Genomic DNA, 17,814 nt, shown 5'->3' with positions numbered 1-17,814 from the left:
AGCTATGGTTTTCCCAGTAGTAATGTACGGAAGTGAGAGCTGGACCATCAAGAAGGCTGATCGCCGTAGAATTGATGCTTTTGAATTATGGTGCTGGAGGAGACTCTTGAGAGTCCCATGGACTGCAAGAAGATCAAACCTATCCATTCTCAAAGAAATCAGCCCTGAGTGCTCACTAGAAGGACAGATCCTGAAGTTGAGGCTCCAGTACTTTGGCCACCTCATGAGAAGAGAAGACTCCCTAGAAAAGACCCTGATGTTGGGAAAGATGGAGGGCACAAGGAGAAGGGGACGACAGAGGATGAGATGGTTGGACAGTGTTCTCGAAGCTACTAACATGAGTTTGGCCAAACTGCGAGAGGCAGTGAGGGATAGGCGTGCCTGGCGTGCTCTGGTCCATGGGGTCACGAAGAGTCGGACACGACTGAACGACTGAACAACAACAAGCTAATGAAAACAATTGCTTACATAAACAGACTTTTCCACAATATTCTAATTTTTCGAGTTTCACTTGTACATACATACACATATACACATACATACATACCGCGCCAATCTGGGCAGCCAGTCCTGCCTCCTTGCTATAGTCCTACTTTGTCTTCTACACATATTGCTGTGTGGAGGTATGTTGGGAGGCTCCATAACTCACCACTCAGAGGTTGGAGCTCAGATCTTTCTCTTCCTGGTGCACTGAGCAAGTGCTGAATGAGTCATGACCCAAGCAGCTGTTCAACCTGTTATTTTGCTGTTTTGCCTCCAGTACATACTTATTTGTTTTCCATGTTTTTGTAACTAGGGGAAGCCTAACAGTTATCCAGGGTGTAGCTCTCAGGGAAAGGGCAGCCAGGGGATGGACACACACACACACACACACACACCGCACAGGAAGAGTTGCAAAACACAAGTTGCTTGTGCTTTTGACTGACATGCGGCATGCCCCATTTGTTGGTACAGGTACAGGGTCAAATTGCAGCACACCTTCAAATTATGTGCAAGGGAACTGGAGAAGCACAAATCTCTTCACCCAAGAGCTTAGCCACCACAAGTCTTGAGTAGCCCGGGGGGACTTCCCCTGGACAAGACAATACATAGAGACTCCATGGAGTCAATGAAAAAGTTACCATGCAGGATCCAGCTTCCCGAGGAAAATCTTTTAAAAGTCAAGTCCCCTTATGGCTGCAATATCTGTCATGGATGTTTCAGTTGGGATTCCTGCATTGCAGGGAGTTGGACTAGATGACCGTTGGGTTCCTTACAACTCTATGATTCTATGATATACACAGAAAATGCATGAAAAATGCCCTCTGGAACTTAAGAGGGCTTGGGGGGCAGGAATGGGTTAGATGCCCAGGGACTGGGGCTTCCACGCCCTTCATAGCTCAATGTCCGTCACTGAGAATAATGCATGCAAAATGACAAACATTTCTGCATAAGGTGATTTAATTTGAATAGTTTCTATAAGCTACATAATTCAGATCTTTCGTGAGGCAAGTTCTGAAGCACTGTTGGCAAAGAATTCTATTTTTCTTCCCAGCATAGAGTACACATAGCCCTGCCCAATGAACACCAACGACTGTGCAGGGCGAAAGCTAACATTTTGTTTGCTAATAGATCTCCAGGGGAAGGAAGGAAAACAGAGAGATGTTGATCTTTTGCTTCCCTTGGGGATCCTGAAAGGAAGCCAAGAGCCTTTTCTGACCTTTGGCCCGTTTACCTGGGTGGTCCAAGGATGCCTGAGAGTGTTATGGCTTAGTGCAACATATGAGAAACTCCACATTTATTTTTCTGGATTACCCACTTTGGCTCCTGCCTACCAGGTGCCAGCAGCTCCTTGTACCTTCCTTCAGCCGACCTTTCCCCTTTACAACATTGTCCTGTCTCTCCGATTGGGCCAGAAGGAGATCGAGTGGTTATGTAGACAGCTCCTCTAACCAATAAGAGCTCAAATATCAAGGTTCATGTAAGTACGGAGGTTGCGTTCCCAAGCTTCGGCCTTGGCCTCTCTGCGCCGAGCTTCGCGTTTCCCCACCGTCGCTGCCCTTTCCTTCCTGGGCTGCTGCTCTACGGGCCTCTCCACTGCACTGGAGTCATTGGCGTCGAAGTGGGTGACTTTGGGTCTGAGGTCACTGCAGAAGCCCAGCCCTTTCTGATCTCGCTTGAGGACAGTCTGGATCGGGAATTTGCGGCCAGTGCCCTCAGGCCCCAAGCCAGCTTCCTGATCCCAACCTCCCTTGACCATCAGCCGGAAGCCCACGTTGTTCTCTGGGATGTGGTAGCGTGTGGGGGGCAGTGGGTCGCGCCGGTTGAACAGATGAGCAGTCGAGCGCTCGTGCAACGCCACCGTGTCCTCGCTGTAGTGCGTCCGGCACACGGCACAGTAGTTCCTCTCGGCTGGTGGCTGCGGGCTGCGGAACAAAGGGAAATTACACCGGAGAAAGGCAAGCTGCATTCACACAAACTGTGACTGTAGTAACCCTCAAAGAGCACCTTACAGGGGAAAAGTGAGGAAGAAACACAAATACAGACTTCTCTTGAGAAACAAAGGGCGGAAAGGGAGTGCCTACCCATGGTGTCTGTACTGTCTGGATGAAGATATCATCGATATCATAATCAGTCATTTATGAATCCTCTTTCCCACATTTACAAGCATACAGAAAGAACAATATAAACAATATAAAACAAAACTAAACCCCAATTGAGAGAAGTTTTAAAACAACATAAATGCAAACCCAAGTCAAGAGTGTTGGCTCCAACCAAGCTCTTCTAGTGATTTGGGGCCTAGATATGGGAAGAAGGATGTCGGGCCTTGATATGCTAGGAGGGGGGTGAGCGGTTTGTGGCAGGGAATGGTCTCTATAACAGGGGTAGCCAAGATGGTGCCCCTCCAGATGCTTTTGGACTCTAACTCCCATCAGCCCCAGCCATCAAGAACCATTGGCTAAGGATACTGGGAGTTGGTAGTCCAGCCACATATTGACTACTGCTGCTCTGGGAAATCTTTCCATGTTCACAACTGATGGTCGGTTGAAGTGTCTTAAGTGGATGGGAATCTCTTAAAACTGTGGCAGTTTTGTTGGCAGGTATCCCTGGGTTTCTGGAATAGTCAGAAGCAGCATTTAAAAGCAAATCCATTCAGAAGCTTTCTTCTCCAGACAGCAACTGGATATTTAGTTTATTACATTTATACCCTGCTCTTCCTCCCAAAGGAGCCCTAGCTGAATTCTCAGGAACAAGGAAGCTCACCTGGAGGGTTCCTCCTTCACCTGTGGCCTTTCGCTCTCCCGTAGGACGTCCACCACATCCTGGTGTCCTGCCTCCTCGGCCAAATCCATAGCATCCCGGCCTTGTGGCTCACAGACCCCTACCCAGGCAGCACCACGGCTCAGGAGATATCTCACAGCCTCCACCCGTCCAGCGTAAGCTGCACACATAATCGCTGTCCAATAATAATCATCTCTATAGTTCACATCACACCCTTCCTTCTCTGCCAGCGTCCGCAGAAATTTCAGGTCCCCATCCTGGGCGGCTTTCAAAAACTTGTTCCCTGTGCGGCTACTTGTCTGTCCTGGGTGGTTCTGGACGGGAGGAACCTCTTGCACAGGTCGGTGGCCTACGCAAGGCACCTTTCGCTTCCTATGTGAGGGTCTCACAGGATTAGCTGGAGCTTCCAAAAGGCTCTCATAGAAGCTGCGAGCTGCCTCACCCGCAATGTTCCCTTCCTCCTGGCCAGCAAGATGGGAGCCTCTGCAGCATTTTTTCTGGACATGACCATCTCTCCAGAGATCCGATTCCTCCTGGGCACGAGTAAAAGCAATCAGCTGAGGACCGTGGTTCATGTTGGAAGAGGGTGGCTCTGGTTATAAAGCCAAAACTGCAACCTGGAACTTCGCTGCCTGTTGAAAGAAGAGTCAGAGAATTACGTGTTACACCAAGACCCATTTTTTTGCTAAGTAATAAAGGCTGAATGTGTGCAGTAATTTCGCAGCAACTACCTAAGAATCCATTGTGGGAATATACTTTTCAGGTGCGCACGCACCTGTGGTTATTTGTGTTTGATTGTATTTAATTATGCTTAATTTATGTTTCTAAAAGTGAAATTTCTAGTGCATTTGGCTTGTGAAGACATGCTTTAAAGCATGCACACAAATGACTGCTGCAATGTCTGAAGCCAGAGAAATATGGCTGAGCAAGATTTCCAGTGGTTGGGTGGGGCCTCCAGTACACTGCATTGTTCCTTGCCCCCCTCTGTGACTGGCAAAACCAGAATAAGTTATGAAAAAAATAAAATGTAAATATTTGCTCCAGTTATTTATCTGTAGAAAAACATAAGATTCCACCTCTCTTTAAAAAAATAATAATCAGGTTTTTGTTGTTGTTGAATAAGTACATCTTGTATTCTGTGCTAGAAAGCTCAGTTCTGTAATACAATGGCATGGTTTGGACAACTGTTCCATTGTTTCATAAACCATGGTTTCTGAAGCTGTGAATGAGTGCTTGGGCTGAGGGTTCCTCGCTTCACCTGTTGTGCCTTATATTAAACCAGAGCTCTCAGTTCATTCATTCATTCATTCATTCATTTGTTTATTACGGTTATAGAGCAGCTCAAAAGGCACATATAGGACGGCTTTCGTAAAAGTAAAATATGCATTTAAAACAATATACAATAAACAGCTTAAGACTTATTGACCCTATTATCCTGGAGGCTCACTTTGACTATTTTCCCCGCAGACTAATTTGTTCCAGGAGGATAGAATGCGCCTGCAAATCTGCGTGCAGAATCCGGCGACCACCCAGGTCGTCTTTTGATCTTTGCCTAAGATGAGGGCATTTAGTTTAGGCTTATCCGGAAGGTCAGCAAGCCTCTCCAGTAGGGGGGCAATGGTGTCTCTGCATACCTCGTAATAAAAGGGGCATCTAAAAAATAAATGTTCAGGGCTTCCTATTTCCCCTAGTGAGCAGGTGCAAAGTCTCTGGTCGTATGGGACTTTCCCAAAGGATCCTTCCAGAACTGGCGAGGGTAATGCCGAACTGCGGGCAAGAGTAAAGGCCCTTCTTGTGTTTCTGGATTTGAGAAAATAGAGATATGCTGCCTGGGCAACGTATCTCTCGTTTTCTGCGATTATAAAATCAGGGGACCTCAGGCAGTCCTGCTGTCTCTCGGAATCCATAATTCTTTGTCTGACCTCAGATCTTGCTTGATCCAGGCCCAATTTTAAAAGGGCTTGGGGAGCAAAGCCCAATTTATGGAGAGTGTTCAGGACTGCTAACTGCCAGCCAGACTGGAGCTGGTCGCAAAGGATCAGTGGAGCTATGCCTCGGGGGTGCAATTTTAGTGTCAGCCAGCTCTCAGTTCATGTTAAAGACAATATGCAATAGAAGATGGGGAGAAGAGGAATGAGCAGAGGGTGCTTTGGCCCATACACTCTTTTATGGTTTCACAAACCATGGTTTATGGAGCTTCAAACAGTTATCCAAACAGGCCAATATCTTGAATCAAATTTGCCCAAAATTGCTTATTTTGTATAGTCCATTTTGTTAGGCATGGCTAGGAAATGCAGAGCCAGGAAGAACAATGATGGATCTGCTGTCCAGCTACCTGAAATCCTGCCTAAGACCACTCTAACTTCTAAGCTGTCACCCACCAACATAATTTTAAGCCTGTTTTCATAAGCAAAATGGTTAGAAACCGACTTTTAAAACCCCCCACAAATATTCTCAGGATGCTGAACAGTACATCAGATACTGTGTTCTGTGTTGGTCAATCAGGTATCCTTAGTGTTACAGATCAGCAACGGAAGCCCTGCTTGAGAGGCCACCTGAGAAAACTTGCAGAAGCAGGTTGGAGAGAATCATAGAATTGCAGAGTTGGAAGGGGGACCCCCCCCCCAGGGTCATGCGTCCATGACAGATGGGCCTCCAACCTCTGTTTCAAAGCCTCCGGTGTGCCACCTCCAGCATTCAGCATTTGGGAGGAAGTGCGGAAGAAATGAAACCAACTTTGGGAAAGACTTGCCAGAAATAAGACAGCCAGAGAAGTGGGAAGGGTGGCAGGAACAGGAAAACAGGGACCTGTGTGGTAGAATCTCTTGAGGATCTCAGGCCGCTCCCTGAGCACCTTCCCACCCGCAGCCTCCCAAACCCTGGAAACTATAGTTCACACCCCACTGAACTACAATTCCCAGCACCCTTAAGATACAGTTCCCAGGATTTGCGTGTGTGTGTTTGCTTTAAATGTATGTGGTGTGCACATTTAAATGTACGCATAAAAATGTGTACATTTTTAACCTAGAGATGCGAGGGGGGTGAACGTCGGGCCTTCTCTAGAGCTTCACCTGGGCGAAGGAAATCAAGCCAAGGTCTCCCTCCACCCCCGAAGCAGGAATGGGGGTGCGGGGTGGGGTGGGGGCTGCTCTCTCTCCCCCTCTCAGCCTCTGGGAAACCCAACACAAGCCCTACCGACCCGGGCCTTTCCTTACCACCCAGGAAAACACTCACCCAGTTCTCCTTTGCCGATGGCGCACCGGAAATTCAGGTGGTGAGTCACTCTACCCTTTCCAAAACAATCTCTATGGCGCTGGTCACAGAGTTCTTGGCAAGAGGCTTATAACGCGCATGTGCCAAGCTGGGACGCCGGGGAGGGGGCGAGTAAGGCACGGATACCGCGCAGGCGTAGCAGCATATACCTTGGAGAAAGCTGGATCTGTTTAGCAGCAGCTGACGAGCGGATACAAAGTGCCTGTTTACGCAGTAGGGTTAAAGCCGCCTTCCCTGTACCTGACGCCTGCGCAGTAGTGTGTCCGCGGAAGCGGCCCGCCTTCGCAATGGAGACGCATGCGCTGTCTGCTCCTAGGAGAGGGCGGCGGTCGTTCTAGCGGACTGCTGCCTTGCGCGCTTTTCCGGTGCGAGGCGCAGTCACGTGCCAAGCGTTTTCGCGCCGCGGCCGTTAACGGTTAACCCAATTTGCATACTGCAGGCTCACTCTTCCCTAATAGCTCCTGCTTTTTCTGGAGAGTAAGCTTTTTTCTTTTTCTTTTTTTAAAGAAAAGGGACCATATTAATGAAAACATGGGCCTGCTGTTAGAAAATAGGCACCATGCCCCACTAGACTTGTGAGAAAACAGCTTTCCCAGTCGACTTGCGAGTGTGTTTGTTTTATATTTTATTTTTCAACAAGAATTTGCCCTTTCACCCTCACTCTGTGTTGAGTGAGTGGAGAGGGGTCGGTAGGAATCATAACTTAATTTTATGATTTTACAGTGCGGCCCTAACCACATCTGTTCAGAAATAATTCCCGCTGAATTCAAAGGATTTTGAATCCAGGAAACAGGAGTTAGGATTGCAGCCTTAGTCAGGTTCTGTACCTGTCGCAAGCCCACTTTGCCAGAAAGGGGAAGATACGCAAATAAACCCAATTAAAGCTGATCTCCATACACCCTTTTCTAGTGTTATCACCCTTAAAGTGAGTTTGTAGCAGGTAAAGAACGTCAAAGTTCCTTGCAACAAAAGCAGCAATCCAAACGGGGAATGGCGGAGCAAGACAGCAAATTCTTCGGCACATCCCAACCCCTGCTGGCCTGTGGAAGGTGGGGTGGCGTTTATTGTTACGGTATTTGCTGTGCGTGTGGATGCCAGGCTGGTGTAGCTGGGGGTGATCTCTGTGGCTTTGGATCCAGAGTCATAATTGTCTCAGCCTAAAACTACCAGCTCACTGGAAGGGCAGTTCCTGAAGTTGAGGCTCCAGTACTTTGGCCACCTTATGAGAAGACTCCCTGGAAAAGACCCTGATGTTGGGAAGGATGGAGGGCACAAGGAGAAGGGGACGGCAGAGGATGAGATGGTTGGACAGTGCTCCCGAAGCAACTGGCATGAGTTTGGCCAAACTGCGGGAGGCAGTGGAGGATAGGCGTGCCAGGCGTGCTCTGGTCCATGGGGTCACAAAGAGTCGGACACGACTGAACAACAACAACAAAACTACCAGCAACAGCTTCCCACCAAAATGGACAAAACAAGATTCTCGGCTATGGCAAGCCACCCTCCAACCAGTGTTTATCCTCCCCACTAATACAGGCTGGCAGAGATGCCATCCAGTTCCCCATGCCATCCATATTGGGGTGTGTCTGTGGATGGGTACAGGATTGTACTTTAAAAAAAAAAAGACTTAAAAAGCCTCCAACAGACCATTTCAGTAATCAAGATTTAGGCAGACATATGGTAAAAGTAAAACTTAAAACTGAACTAATTCAGACAAATGTTGAACTGGAAATGAACCAAAATTATCAAACATGTTACAATGATATTAACTATTAATTAAAGAAGGAATCCCCGCGACGGGGTGAGCTCCCGTTGCTCGGTCCCTGCTCCTGCAGTTTGAAAGCATGTCAAAGTGCAAGTAGATAAATAGGTACTGCTCTGGCGGGAAGGTAAACGGCGCTTCCGTGCGCTGCTCTGGTTCGCCAGAAGCGGCTTAGTCATGCTGGCCACATGACCCGGAAGCTGTATGCCGGCTCCCTCGGCCAGTAAAGCGAGATGAGCGCCGCAACCCCAGAGTCGTCCACGACTGGACCTAACGGTCAGGGGTCCCTTTACCCTTTAAGGTGGTAGAATGCAACAATTATCTATATAAAACATTGACTGACACCCCCACTTTCTGCACAATAACAGGAATTCAAGGCAGCTAACCATAAAAGAAAACTTTCAATAAGTTTATTGTAAAAAGGCTGTGGTGACCGATGAAGGCACTGGTCACTACAGAACTTCCCAAGTGACCTAAGTACAGTATTAGTCATTTGGTTTAGGCCAGGCATAGGCAACCTTCGGCTCTCCAGATGTTTTAGCCTACAACTCCCATGATCCCTAGCTAACAGGACCAGTGGTCAGGGATGATGGGAATTGTAGTCCAAAACATCTGGAGAGCCGAAGGTTGCCTATGCCTGGTTTAGGCTCATTTGTTATCCTGTCAAGTGGTTCAGAAGGGGAAAGTTTGTGGTTGGAAAATCCTAATTTCCTCTTCAGTTGGTCATTATAAGCACTATCATATAACTTGAACAATTAGCTAAAGTTACTTGTCCTCCTCCCTTTCCCCTTTTGCCTCTTAGATTATAAACCTGGGAGAAGTGGCGGTCTTATGCTCTATAAGCTGATCTGGCAACCATTTTTGCTGTAGAGTGAGGTAGAAAAACATTTTATATATATATAAAATGCTGATCTTCATATATTTATGTCCATTGAACAGGCATGGCTAATTAAGAGAAAACCTAAAATGACAGCCATGTTGAGAACGGGCACTGCAGACAGAATGAGTCGGCGAAGCAGCACCAGCATCAGGGATGGTAACTTACTGTGGATGGGAGGCCTGCATTGGATAGTGGGAAATGAATCTAGTTGCTCTTCATTTAGACTGAAGTATAGGGGGATCACCCACTTTCCTTTTGTGTCTGCCCCTTTAGCTACAATTTTTAGAAAATTATGGGAGTGATATGACTAAAGTTGTGGTGGAGAACGTCAGGAGATGCGATTTGTGAATTTCATTGGTACCTCCCAACTCTCCCACCCACCCCAATTCAAGCACTGCCCTCATAGAAGTGACTTGAGAATTCTGGAGGCTTGTGTTGAAATTGCAAGCTAAGCTAAACAGTTTTCCTTAACTTAATTTAAATTTTGAGTGGGAAATGCCAGCACAATCCTATACATGTCTACTCTGATGTCATCTCTATAGGGTTCAATAGAACTTGCTCCTAGATGTAGCTATATAACTGCAGCTCTAAATGTATTAAATACGGTATACAGTATATGAAAACATTTGAGGATGGTGCTGCAACAACAAGCCAAGCTGCTTAAAAGAATGGCTACAGTTGGTGACTCTTGGGTTCCTAGTAAATCACAAGGTTGATCCCAAACTCACAAGCCTGAAGTCTGTCCTCCACTTATTTAGTGAGTATTTTAAAATGTACATTAAAAGACATCAGCAACCGTATCAGGATTTTTCAGTTGGTCGGGACCTGCTGATAAATCCTGCATTAAGGCTGCAAACCTTTACCTGGGAGTAAGTCCCATTGTACTCCATGGGACTAAATACAAGAAAATATATTTTAGAGATTGCACTGTAAAGTAAATGATAACATACACAGTACAGAAAGAAGCAAGCAAGCACTTTACAGCAGTTGCCCCATCTTGCCAGCAGGAGGGCCAACGCCTGCAAACTGCTGCAATCACCAGAGTTCCCCCAACCTCCCTTCCACCTCATCCCAGTGCTTCTGCCGTTGCCCCTTCATGTGCCACTTTCTAATCTATGCCATAAATTATTGGAAGAGCTCCAAGAAATTGAAGTATAGTTAGTATACTATAGCAATTTATATTGTATTGTAACTTATAGAGGTACTGAAATCTACAGGGTCAATACTAAGACTGTTGGGCTAGACTAGCCTGGATTCAAAACCTCATGTAGCCACAATGCTCACTGTACATACTGGGGTAACTGGTGTAATTTTCTTTTGGTGAATGATGTATGCTGCCTGAAATTCTCTGCCCACTTACTGGAGAGTAAGTTGCACCAAATTCTTCCCTTAACTAAACAGGGAAACAAGCCACAGAGTGGCCGACTTAGTAGTAGTAGACAAAATTACTCACAAAAGAGGAGGATGGGGACCTAGGCACCACCACCCACATCACCTCCTAGGTGCTGGACCCGGTCTAGGTTCCACAAGCCACCACTGGATTTTAGGGAGGTTGTGGATTGGCCTCATAAGTGCACCCACTCCCCATCTCTCCACAAGGCAGTTCACTGGCCTTGGACAGCGGGTGCAGTCTATGGGTGCTCTGTTGCTACAGTCAATGTATGCATCACTTTCTGGTCTCTCTTCTTTTCTTCAAACTCTTGTCTCCTGCTAAATCTGCATTAATGAATGATGATGTCATTGCAAGCAAATGAGGAGGAACCACAGGTGGGAGACCTGGAAGAGTAGATCCCATATGTATGCTGATGACCAAAACCTCATGAGGATGGTTAAAATCTGAAGTTTTTTTAATGTTTGATGTTTTATTGTGTTTTTAATATTCTGTTGGGAGCCACCCAGAGTGGCTAGGGAAACCCAGGGGTATAAATAAATAAATAATAATAATAATTAGAATGCTCAAGAGAGAAGACCAAATTGGGCGATTCAGATCCTAAATTGTAGGATTTGGAATGGAAAAAAATGTTCTTCAAAGACTTTTAACAGAGGGGGTGGGGGATTAAAACGTATTTGCTGTCTAATGGAGGCACATAGAGGACTTCCTTGGTTCTTTTTAGGGAGGGGCATACCTAACAGCGCCTATTATGTAATAAGAAAGCTTATTTCTTTCCCCTCCTTCCTTTTCTATAATTAGTTCTTACTCAGTCCTTCCTTCGAGGACTGCATTCTAGTAATCAGCGCTTCATAAAAATAACAGCTAATGGTTGGCTCCACAATCCTGCTTTTTCTGCGCCTCCCACTTTCCCGTCTCGCTCTGCGGACGCACTTGCTCTCTTCCGCATATTTAATATGTATTTAAAATATGCGCTGCCTTCAGATAGGATCAGACCCACTTTGCTTTGCTTCCATTTCTCCTCCTCCCATGGGATTATATGTTTTCCTCTGCTCGCTATCTCCACCCCACCGTCCGAGAAACCATTCCCCAGGCTATGCCCGCCTGCTTTTAAATCGGGGCAAATATGAGCGGCGGTGATGCGCCCCTGATAGCCGCCCTCTTTTTCCTCCCTTTGTAAGAGAAAGCTGAAACAGTTCTGAATCGGTACCTAGCTCGTGGTAGGGGATCCATGAGCCGTCTTTCCCGTACAAATCAGGTTTCTCGGAGCTCCGGGCTGCTATTTCAATTATGGCAAGTTTATCTGACCAAGGAGGGTTCCGTCTCAAGCACTCATGACAATTCTTTAGGAACTCTCCTACTCCTGTCTCCTTTTAAATTGAAATAGTATTTGACCATATTTACCATAATCCACTCCTTATAGGTTAGCGCGGCAAAGGCAAACTTTACTCTTACTGATCGTCTGGGACCACTCCACCTACACCTGTTCTCGAGAGCGCAGCGGCTTAAATGGCTTTTGGACTACAAATCCCAGTGTGCTCCGCGGCCCAGAATGTGTTTGCCATTTCCTTCGCGGTTGCACTCTAGGACTTGTAGTTTCCTCTATCTTGTTTGCTAACTCCGGCCTTATTCTGAAGTACTACTGTCCCGTGATGCTCTTTCATCAGTGAGAGTGGCGCGTGCGCGGTGGAAACTGGCAGAGGCCTTAGTGGTCCAAAGCTTGTTTGCACCCCGTGTTCCTCTCCTTGAGGCAATTGAGCCCCCTGAGGTGAGTTATTGAGGCATAGATTTAGGGGGTTACTCTGCAGAAAGTAGAGGGGAGGAATTTTAGGCAACGGAGACGGCTCTGCAAGATTAAGGGAGGGCGTGTGGGAGCCTGCCATAGGCAAAAAAAGAAAGAAAACAAGAAAGCAAGGGGAGGAAGAGTTGTGTCGTTCTCACAATTCTATGCAGAAGGGCAGGGCATGGGTAGAGGTTAAACTAGTCTGCAAAGGGATTTTTTCCTAGTTCTAGCAGAGAGAGAGAAAGAGAGATGCCGTTCAAGTAGAAGGGAACACGTTGGATTCTCCTCTAATACCGGTCTGCAATCACGGAAATGAAAGGGTGTACAGTATTTTCTGACTGTAAGAGGGTGTGCTGAAACTCTCTATAACTCACTGAATTGCTTTGCATAATAAGTGTTTTTATAAAGGAGCTATTTCCTGGTTAAACTGGAAGAGTAGGCATGTTAGTGGTTGTGAAAATGTGAATGTTGATGGACCTTTTTTTTCTATAGAGGACGGGAAGATGAGTAGCTCTGAGGAAGTGTCCTGGATTTCCTGGTTCTGTGGCTTGCGTGGCAATGAGTTCTTCTGTGAGGTGAGTTGGGATGAAGGCCTCAACAAATGTGTGTGTGTATTTTGTGAGAGAGGGGCTAGGAGCTAGGAGTTGGGATGCTGCCACCACCGTTCTCCATGCGTGGCAATGAGTTCTTCTGTGAGGTGAGTTGGGATTAAGACCTCAGTGTGTTTGCGTGTAGATTTAGTAAGGGGGGCTGGGAGCAAAATGGTGTGATTCCCCCCTACAAAAAAATATCCTAGTTATGCAGTGGGAAGGGTGTTGGCAGTGAACAGGGACTCCTGGGTTTTTTGAGAGGATGAAGAGTTTTGTATATTAGTTGGAAGTTCATGGAAATCTTAGGAAGCTAGTTACTTGCATTGTAATGCTTTACAGTACTTGTCTACTCAGAAAAAAACCCCAATGCCATTGAGTTCAATGGAGCTTAATGCCCAGTGAGTGAGTATAGGATGAGATGTCAAATAGGCTGAGGGGATCTGAGAAGTCAAAATAGGTCACTTGGTAGAGACAATAGTTTATTTGGCTGATCTTGAGTTTGAGTATTTTTTATTTCTATTCTAGGTAGATGAAGATTACATCCAAGACAAATTCAACCTGACTGGCCTCAATGAGCAAGTTCCCCACTATCGCCAGGCCTTGGATATGATTCTTGATTTGGAACCAGGTGAGAGATGGTGCTTTTTGTTTTACTGATTACATCTCAGACCACCTGACATTTGGGACTAAGAGTAAACGTGGTCAGTGGTCACAGGGTTATCCTAATGAGGGCACACTGCTACCCTAAAACATATTGCATATTTTGGAATGACTAGACTTCAAGTGTCATTTTGTCATGTAATAAGAATTTACATAGCATGGGTACAAGATTATTATTATTATCAGCAAGGTGTTTCTGTTTATCTACATAAAGTACAGTTCTCTGAAAGCCTTCTGTCTGTAAGATTATTAATTTGAGACAACTTCCTGTTAAAAAAATGGCAAACCAAGAGAGGGCTAGTTAAAGACTACTCTAAAAATAATTTTTTGTATTCTGCTAAAACAAAATTATGCATACTGCTCAGAATGTCAAAATCTCCCTCTGATTTTCTGCTCTGGCATTAGTGCACATGGGGAATTGGAATTTAAGTTTCTGAGACTTCAGAAAGCAGAGGATTAAGTATTTGCAAGGATGTAAATTATTGGGCCAGTTCTGTGGAGCAGCTTGCCTTGGAAACCATACATTTTGGAAATCCTGATTATGTGTTCTTATTAATTAAATATTTTTAAATTGAATTTATATTCTGTCTTTCCATATGAAGTTGCCTGTTTTATGTATCTGATAAATGGCATAGATGCCATTGGGTTGAACCCAGCAAAGTCATTGCATGAACGGAACTGCTTCCATTCACACAACAGAACCGCTCCCCCCCCCAAAAAAACCCACCTGTGTGGTTTGGTGGAACCGCTAGAGCAGGGAGTGGAGAGTTCAGTTGTGCAAGCAGTTGCTTTGTTAGATACAACCCATAGCCTATTAGAGAAGCCAAATCAGAAACTTGTAAAGGCTTCTGATACTTTCCCTCCTTAATTATTCTGTACATCTGACAAAATTAGTGATTATGTTTTGTCACTAAGTTGTACAGTTAGAATTCGGTGTGCTAGGAAAGGGAGTAAAAGACAGAGGCTGAGAGAGAATTGTACATGTGCAGTGCCAGCATTGAGGTGTAATGTGGTCTTAGAAACTGTTCGTATCAGATGATGCATCTTTCTGTCCTTGCTTTTGACACTTGAGGTGTATAATTTTTTGACCCACCTTATTTCTGTGATTGTAAGGTGTTTTAAAATGTTTTTAATACTGTGTTTTAATGTTGCAATCTGCCCTCGGTCCTTAGGGTGAGGGGTGGGATGATGATGATTAATTGTTTCAGCAGTGGACTAGAGCACATGACAGTGGAACCTTCATTCTTCTCTGTAAGAGTCTCTATGGCCCTCCTGTACTTTTCTTATATTAGCTCTTGACTTTTTCCTGTCCTCTTGTAGATGAGGAGCTTGAGGACAACCCTAACCAGAGTGACTTGATTGAACAGGCAGCTGAAATGCTCTACGGCCTCATCCACGCCCGCTACATCCTCACAAACCGTGGAATTGCCCAAATGGTGAATGTCTATGCTGCTGTATAAGCAGGTCACTCCTTATTTGCTAATGCTCTGATATAGTCACATTGAGATCAGAGGCAATGAAGTCAAGAAGGGAAAGGCACTTTAACTTATAGTATAATATGCTCTTGGCTGTCCTAAGTGGCCAGTGATAGACCAGATTTGGAACTCCTTAAAGACCTTTCTTGATGACCTCCTGACCTAACCAATCTTAATTTGGAGTTGTCTTCCCACAATGTGGAGAGGAAGTCCTAATTTCTATTACAAACACTTTCTTTTTTCTAGCTTGAGAAATACCAGCAAGGAGACTTTGGTTACTGCCCCCGAGTTTACTGTGAGAACCAGCCCATGCTGCCCATTGGTGAGTTTGTGTACTGGGGAAGGGGTTTTTAGGAGCTAATGGGAGGAGTCTAAAGTTGAATTGCATGTCAGAGTTCTTGAGTAGTGCAATAAAAATGTACTGAATTGGAGGGAATCCAGGAGGGTTGCAGGTAGGATCAAAACTTGAGGGTGGGTACTTGCGTAAACAGGCTATTTCAGAATTTTTATTGTTGAATCATCTGTTTAAAAAGCTTGAAAACTGCTCATAGAACTGCTAACACCAAAGTATGATGGTGGGTCTCAACCCCAAAGCCACCTCTTTTTTGAACTTTGCTTTCTTCTTTACTCCTAGGCTTATCTGATATCCCAGGGGAAGCCATGGTTAAACTTTACTGCCCAAAGTGCATGGATGTCTACACCCCCAAATCTTCCCGCCACCATCACACAGATGGGGCCTATTTTGGGACAGGCTTCCCCCACATGTTGTTTATGGTGCACCCTGAGTATCGGCCGAAACGACCTGCTAACCAATTTGTGCCCAGGTAAGACTGCTTCAAAAGATGTCAGGTGAAAATATTCTAGGAGAGTATTGGGATCACAGGTTTATCCTTCCTTGCTGCTTAAATTCAGCCAACCAAATCTACATTTCCTCTTATTATTTCCATTGGGTGCTTGCTACTCATATCCTTTCCAGCTAACCTGCTTGAGGGCCAGCCATACCCAGCCATGAGGTCATCTCTCGCACATGCAGCCACAGCCACACATACTTTCACCAAGAAAATTCCAGCTTCCTGGCAAAAGTCTCCTCCTACTAGTAAAGAGAGAGGATTTGCTGAAGGTTTCTACCACAAAGTAGAAACCTCAGGTATCCTTGGTGGTAAAAGAAAGCCTGAGAGCAGAACTGCCTTTTGACTGGGCCAGGACTGCTTAGCTGACCTGCCCAGCTTATTGCTACCCATTCCATCACTTGAATGGAGATACTGAGAAGGCTGAGATGCAGGCTGGCTTGAAAGTGGTATCCAGCTCTCTTCAGGTTGGGCTGTGCTGCTTGCCTCCCAATAGTTTGCATATGAAGTAGGGTTGGGCAGTATCTGGTTTTCAGCATCATGATATAACACCAGCTAAACATTGCAATATACCGATATATCACAATGTCTGAAATAAGGATGGAACCATGTAGAAGCAAATGGGGTAATGTCCTGGCAACTGCTACCTAGACAGAGAGAGGTGGGAAGGAAGAAGCAGCCAAACCTTGTGTTGATTCCTGGATGAGGTGGAGTGGAGACTGAAAGCAGAAGAGAGATGCTGGAGAGGGAACCCCCACGCCCATATCCGGATAGTCATAAGCTTTATACTCTTGATATTACCAGGGTGCGGGGAGAAACATTACTTCCCCATGGAGAAGAGGAGTAATAAAAGTACTCCCAAGGTCGGAACCTATGCAGAAGAGAGACTAGTCACCCCATAAATAAGCAATTCATCTGGAGAAGTGACAATCCAGAGCAATTCATCCCAGCTTCTCACATTCCCTTAATAACGCTCCCTCACACACCAATTCCCCCACAAATTGTGACATGGTCTGAAGTCCACAAAGAAACCATTTGCTTAATTTTATTACTTTTTATTTTTTTTAATGGAGGGAATGATGAGAGTCAGGTACATGTCTGTGTTCCTTTCTGAAGAGAGACAGGAAGGAAACAGGAGGCAGGCGAGCCCTTGCATTTGGAAGGCGAATTCCTTCCACTCCTCCCTAGACAGAAAGGGAGAAGGAAGAAGCCGGAACCTCAATTCTTGGATGGGATTGAGTGAGATGCTGAAGAGGAGCCCCCCCCCCCCCAAATCCATAGGGAGAAGCCTTCGCCTCCCTACACCCAGCCTTGCAGGCAGTGTTGTGGGTGATGGGGTGGGCAGGTTGGTGGGCTGAGATGAGCCACAGGGAAGCAACTGGAGAAGGAAGGCAGGAAGTGGGCACTACAGTTAAGAGGAGGCACCAAGGCTGCCACTGTTCTCCTCTTAGTGATGTGTTCCTAATGGGTGTTCCGTTTGAAAATTAATGAAAGTTTATCCATACCTTTTACTGAAATATCTGGTAGCTGTTTCAGCTTTTCTTCCCTGAATCTTCCATTTTAACCCTTCACTTTTCTATTTCAGACTTTACGGATTCAAGATCCACCCTATGGCTTACCAGCTGCAGCTTCAGGCCGCCAGCAATTTTAAGAGCCCAGTCAAAACTATTCGTTGATCTTCTACATCCAGGTGCTCAGGGTCCTTTCCTGATAACTCCCTTTACCCCCAACCAGGGCTGCTCATACTTTGATTTTGATGAAGTCCCCTGCAGATTATTCTTTGTCACTCTCCAGCCTGATTTTTAGTCTCATTTCTGGTGTGTGGTTTAAATTAATAATAAACAATTTCTGTTAATTCCCAGAAACAGACTGTGACAGAAAAATTCAATAACCAA

The 17,814-nt window shown here is 45.7% G+C and overlaps 2 protein-coding genes across 6 annotated transcripts; one reads left to right on the top strand and one right to left on the bottom strand.

Annotated features, from left to right (window-relative positions):
* Nucleotides 1-1,422: 1,422 nt before the first annotated feature.
* On the bottom strand, nt 1,423-6,798 carry GPANK1 (G-patch domain and ankyrin repeats 1). 3 transcript variants are annotated; one of them, XM_033141652.1, is made up of 4 exons: nt 6,684-6,798; nt 3,244-3,893; nt 1,943-2,405; nt 1,423-1,908 (listed from the first exon to the last, which is right to left on the bottom strand). In XM_033141652.1, exons 2-3 carry the CDS (start codon nt 3,834-3,836, stop codon nt 1,943-1,945), a joined length of 1,056 nt encoding a protein of 351 aa, XP_032997543.1. In that variant the 5' UTR covers nt 3,837-3,893; nt 6,684-6,798; the 3' UTR covers nt 1,423-1,908. The 3 variants fall into 3 exon arrangements, with proteins under 3 accessions (XP_032997543.1, XP_032997541.1, XP_032997542.1); XM_033141650.1 differs by having other exon boundaries at nt 1,423-2,405; nt 6,684-6,794; XM_033141651.1 differs by lacking the exon at nt 6,684-6,798 and adding an exon at nt 6,496-6,525 and having other exon boundaries at nt 1,423-2,405.
* A 138-nt stretch (nt 6,799-6,936) lies between these two features.
* Nucleotides 6,937-17,814, top strand: CSNK2B (casein kinase 2 beta). Of its 3 annotated transcripts, XM_033141653.1 has the most exons (8): nt 6,937-7,011; nt 9,233-9,329; nt 12,839-12,921; nt 13,462-13,564; nt 14,917-15,032; nt 15,318-15,393; nt 15,706-15,895; nt 17,505-17,814. In XM_033141653.1, exons 2-8 carry the CDS (start codon nt 9,260-9,262, stop codon nt 17,593-17,595), a joined length of 729 nt encoding a protein of 242 aa, XP_032997544.1. In that variant the 5' UTR covers nt 6,937-7,011; nt 9,233-9,259; the 3' UTR covers nt 17,596-17,814. The 3 variants fall into 3 exon arrangements, with proteins under 3 accessions (XP_032997544.1, XP_032997547.1, XP_032997546.1); XM_033141656.1 differs by lacking the exons at nt 6,937-7,011; nt 9,233-9,329 and adding an exon at nt 9,151-9,169; XM_033141655.1 differs by lacking the exons at nt 6,937-7,011; nt 9,233-9,329 and adding an exon at nt 12,182-12,331.

The sequence above is a fragment of the Lacerta agilis genome, chromosome 2, assembly GCF_009819535.1.
Source record: "Lacerta agilis isolate rLacAgi1 chromosome 2, rLacAgi1.pri, whole genome shotgun sequence".
In the NCBI taxonomy this organism is placed as follows: domain Eukaryota; kingdom Metazoa; phylum Chordata; class Lepidosauria; order Squamata; family Lacertidae; genus Lacerta; species Lacerta agilis.
This window is presented reverse-complemented; position numbering and strand designations above follow the sequence as displayed.

Bases quoted from the DNA above. Each gene is read 5' to 3' on its own strand.
- CSNK2B (XM_033141653.1), top strand. From the start codon at position 9,260: ATGACAGCCATGTTGAGAACGGGCACTGCAGACAGAATGAGTCGGCGA. The intron at 9,330-12,838 runs GTAACTTACTGT...TTTTTTCTATAG, and splicing joins CAGCACCAGCATCAGGGATG to AGGACGGGAAGATGAGTAGC. The intron at 15,033-15,317 runs GTGAATGTCTAT...TCTTTTTTCTAG, and splicing joins ACCGTGGAATTGCCCAAATG to CTTGAGAAATACCAGCAAGG.
- GPANK1 (XM_033141652.1), bottom strand. From the start codon at position 3,836: ATGAACCACGGTCCTCAGCTGATTGCTTTTACTCGTGCCCAGGAGGAA. The intron at 2,406-3,243 runs GTGAGCTTCCTT...TTTGTTCCGCAG, and splicing joins GTGAAGGAGGAACCCTCCAG to CCCGCAGCCACCAGCCGAGA.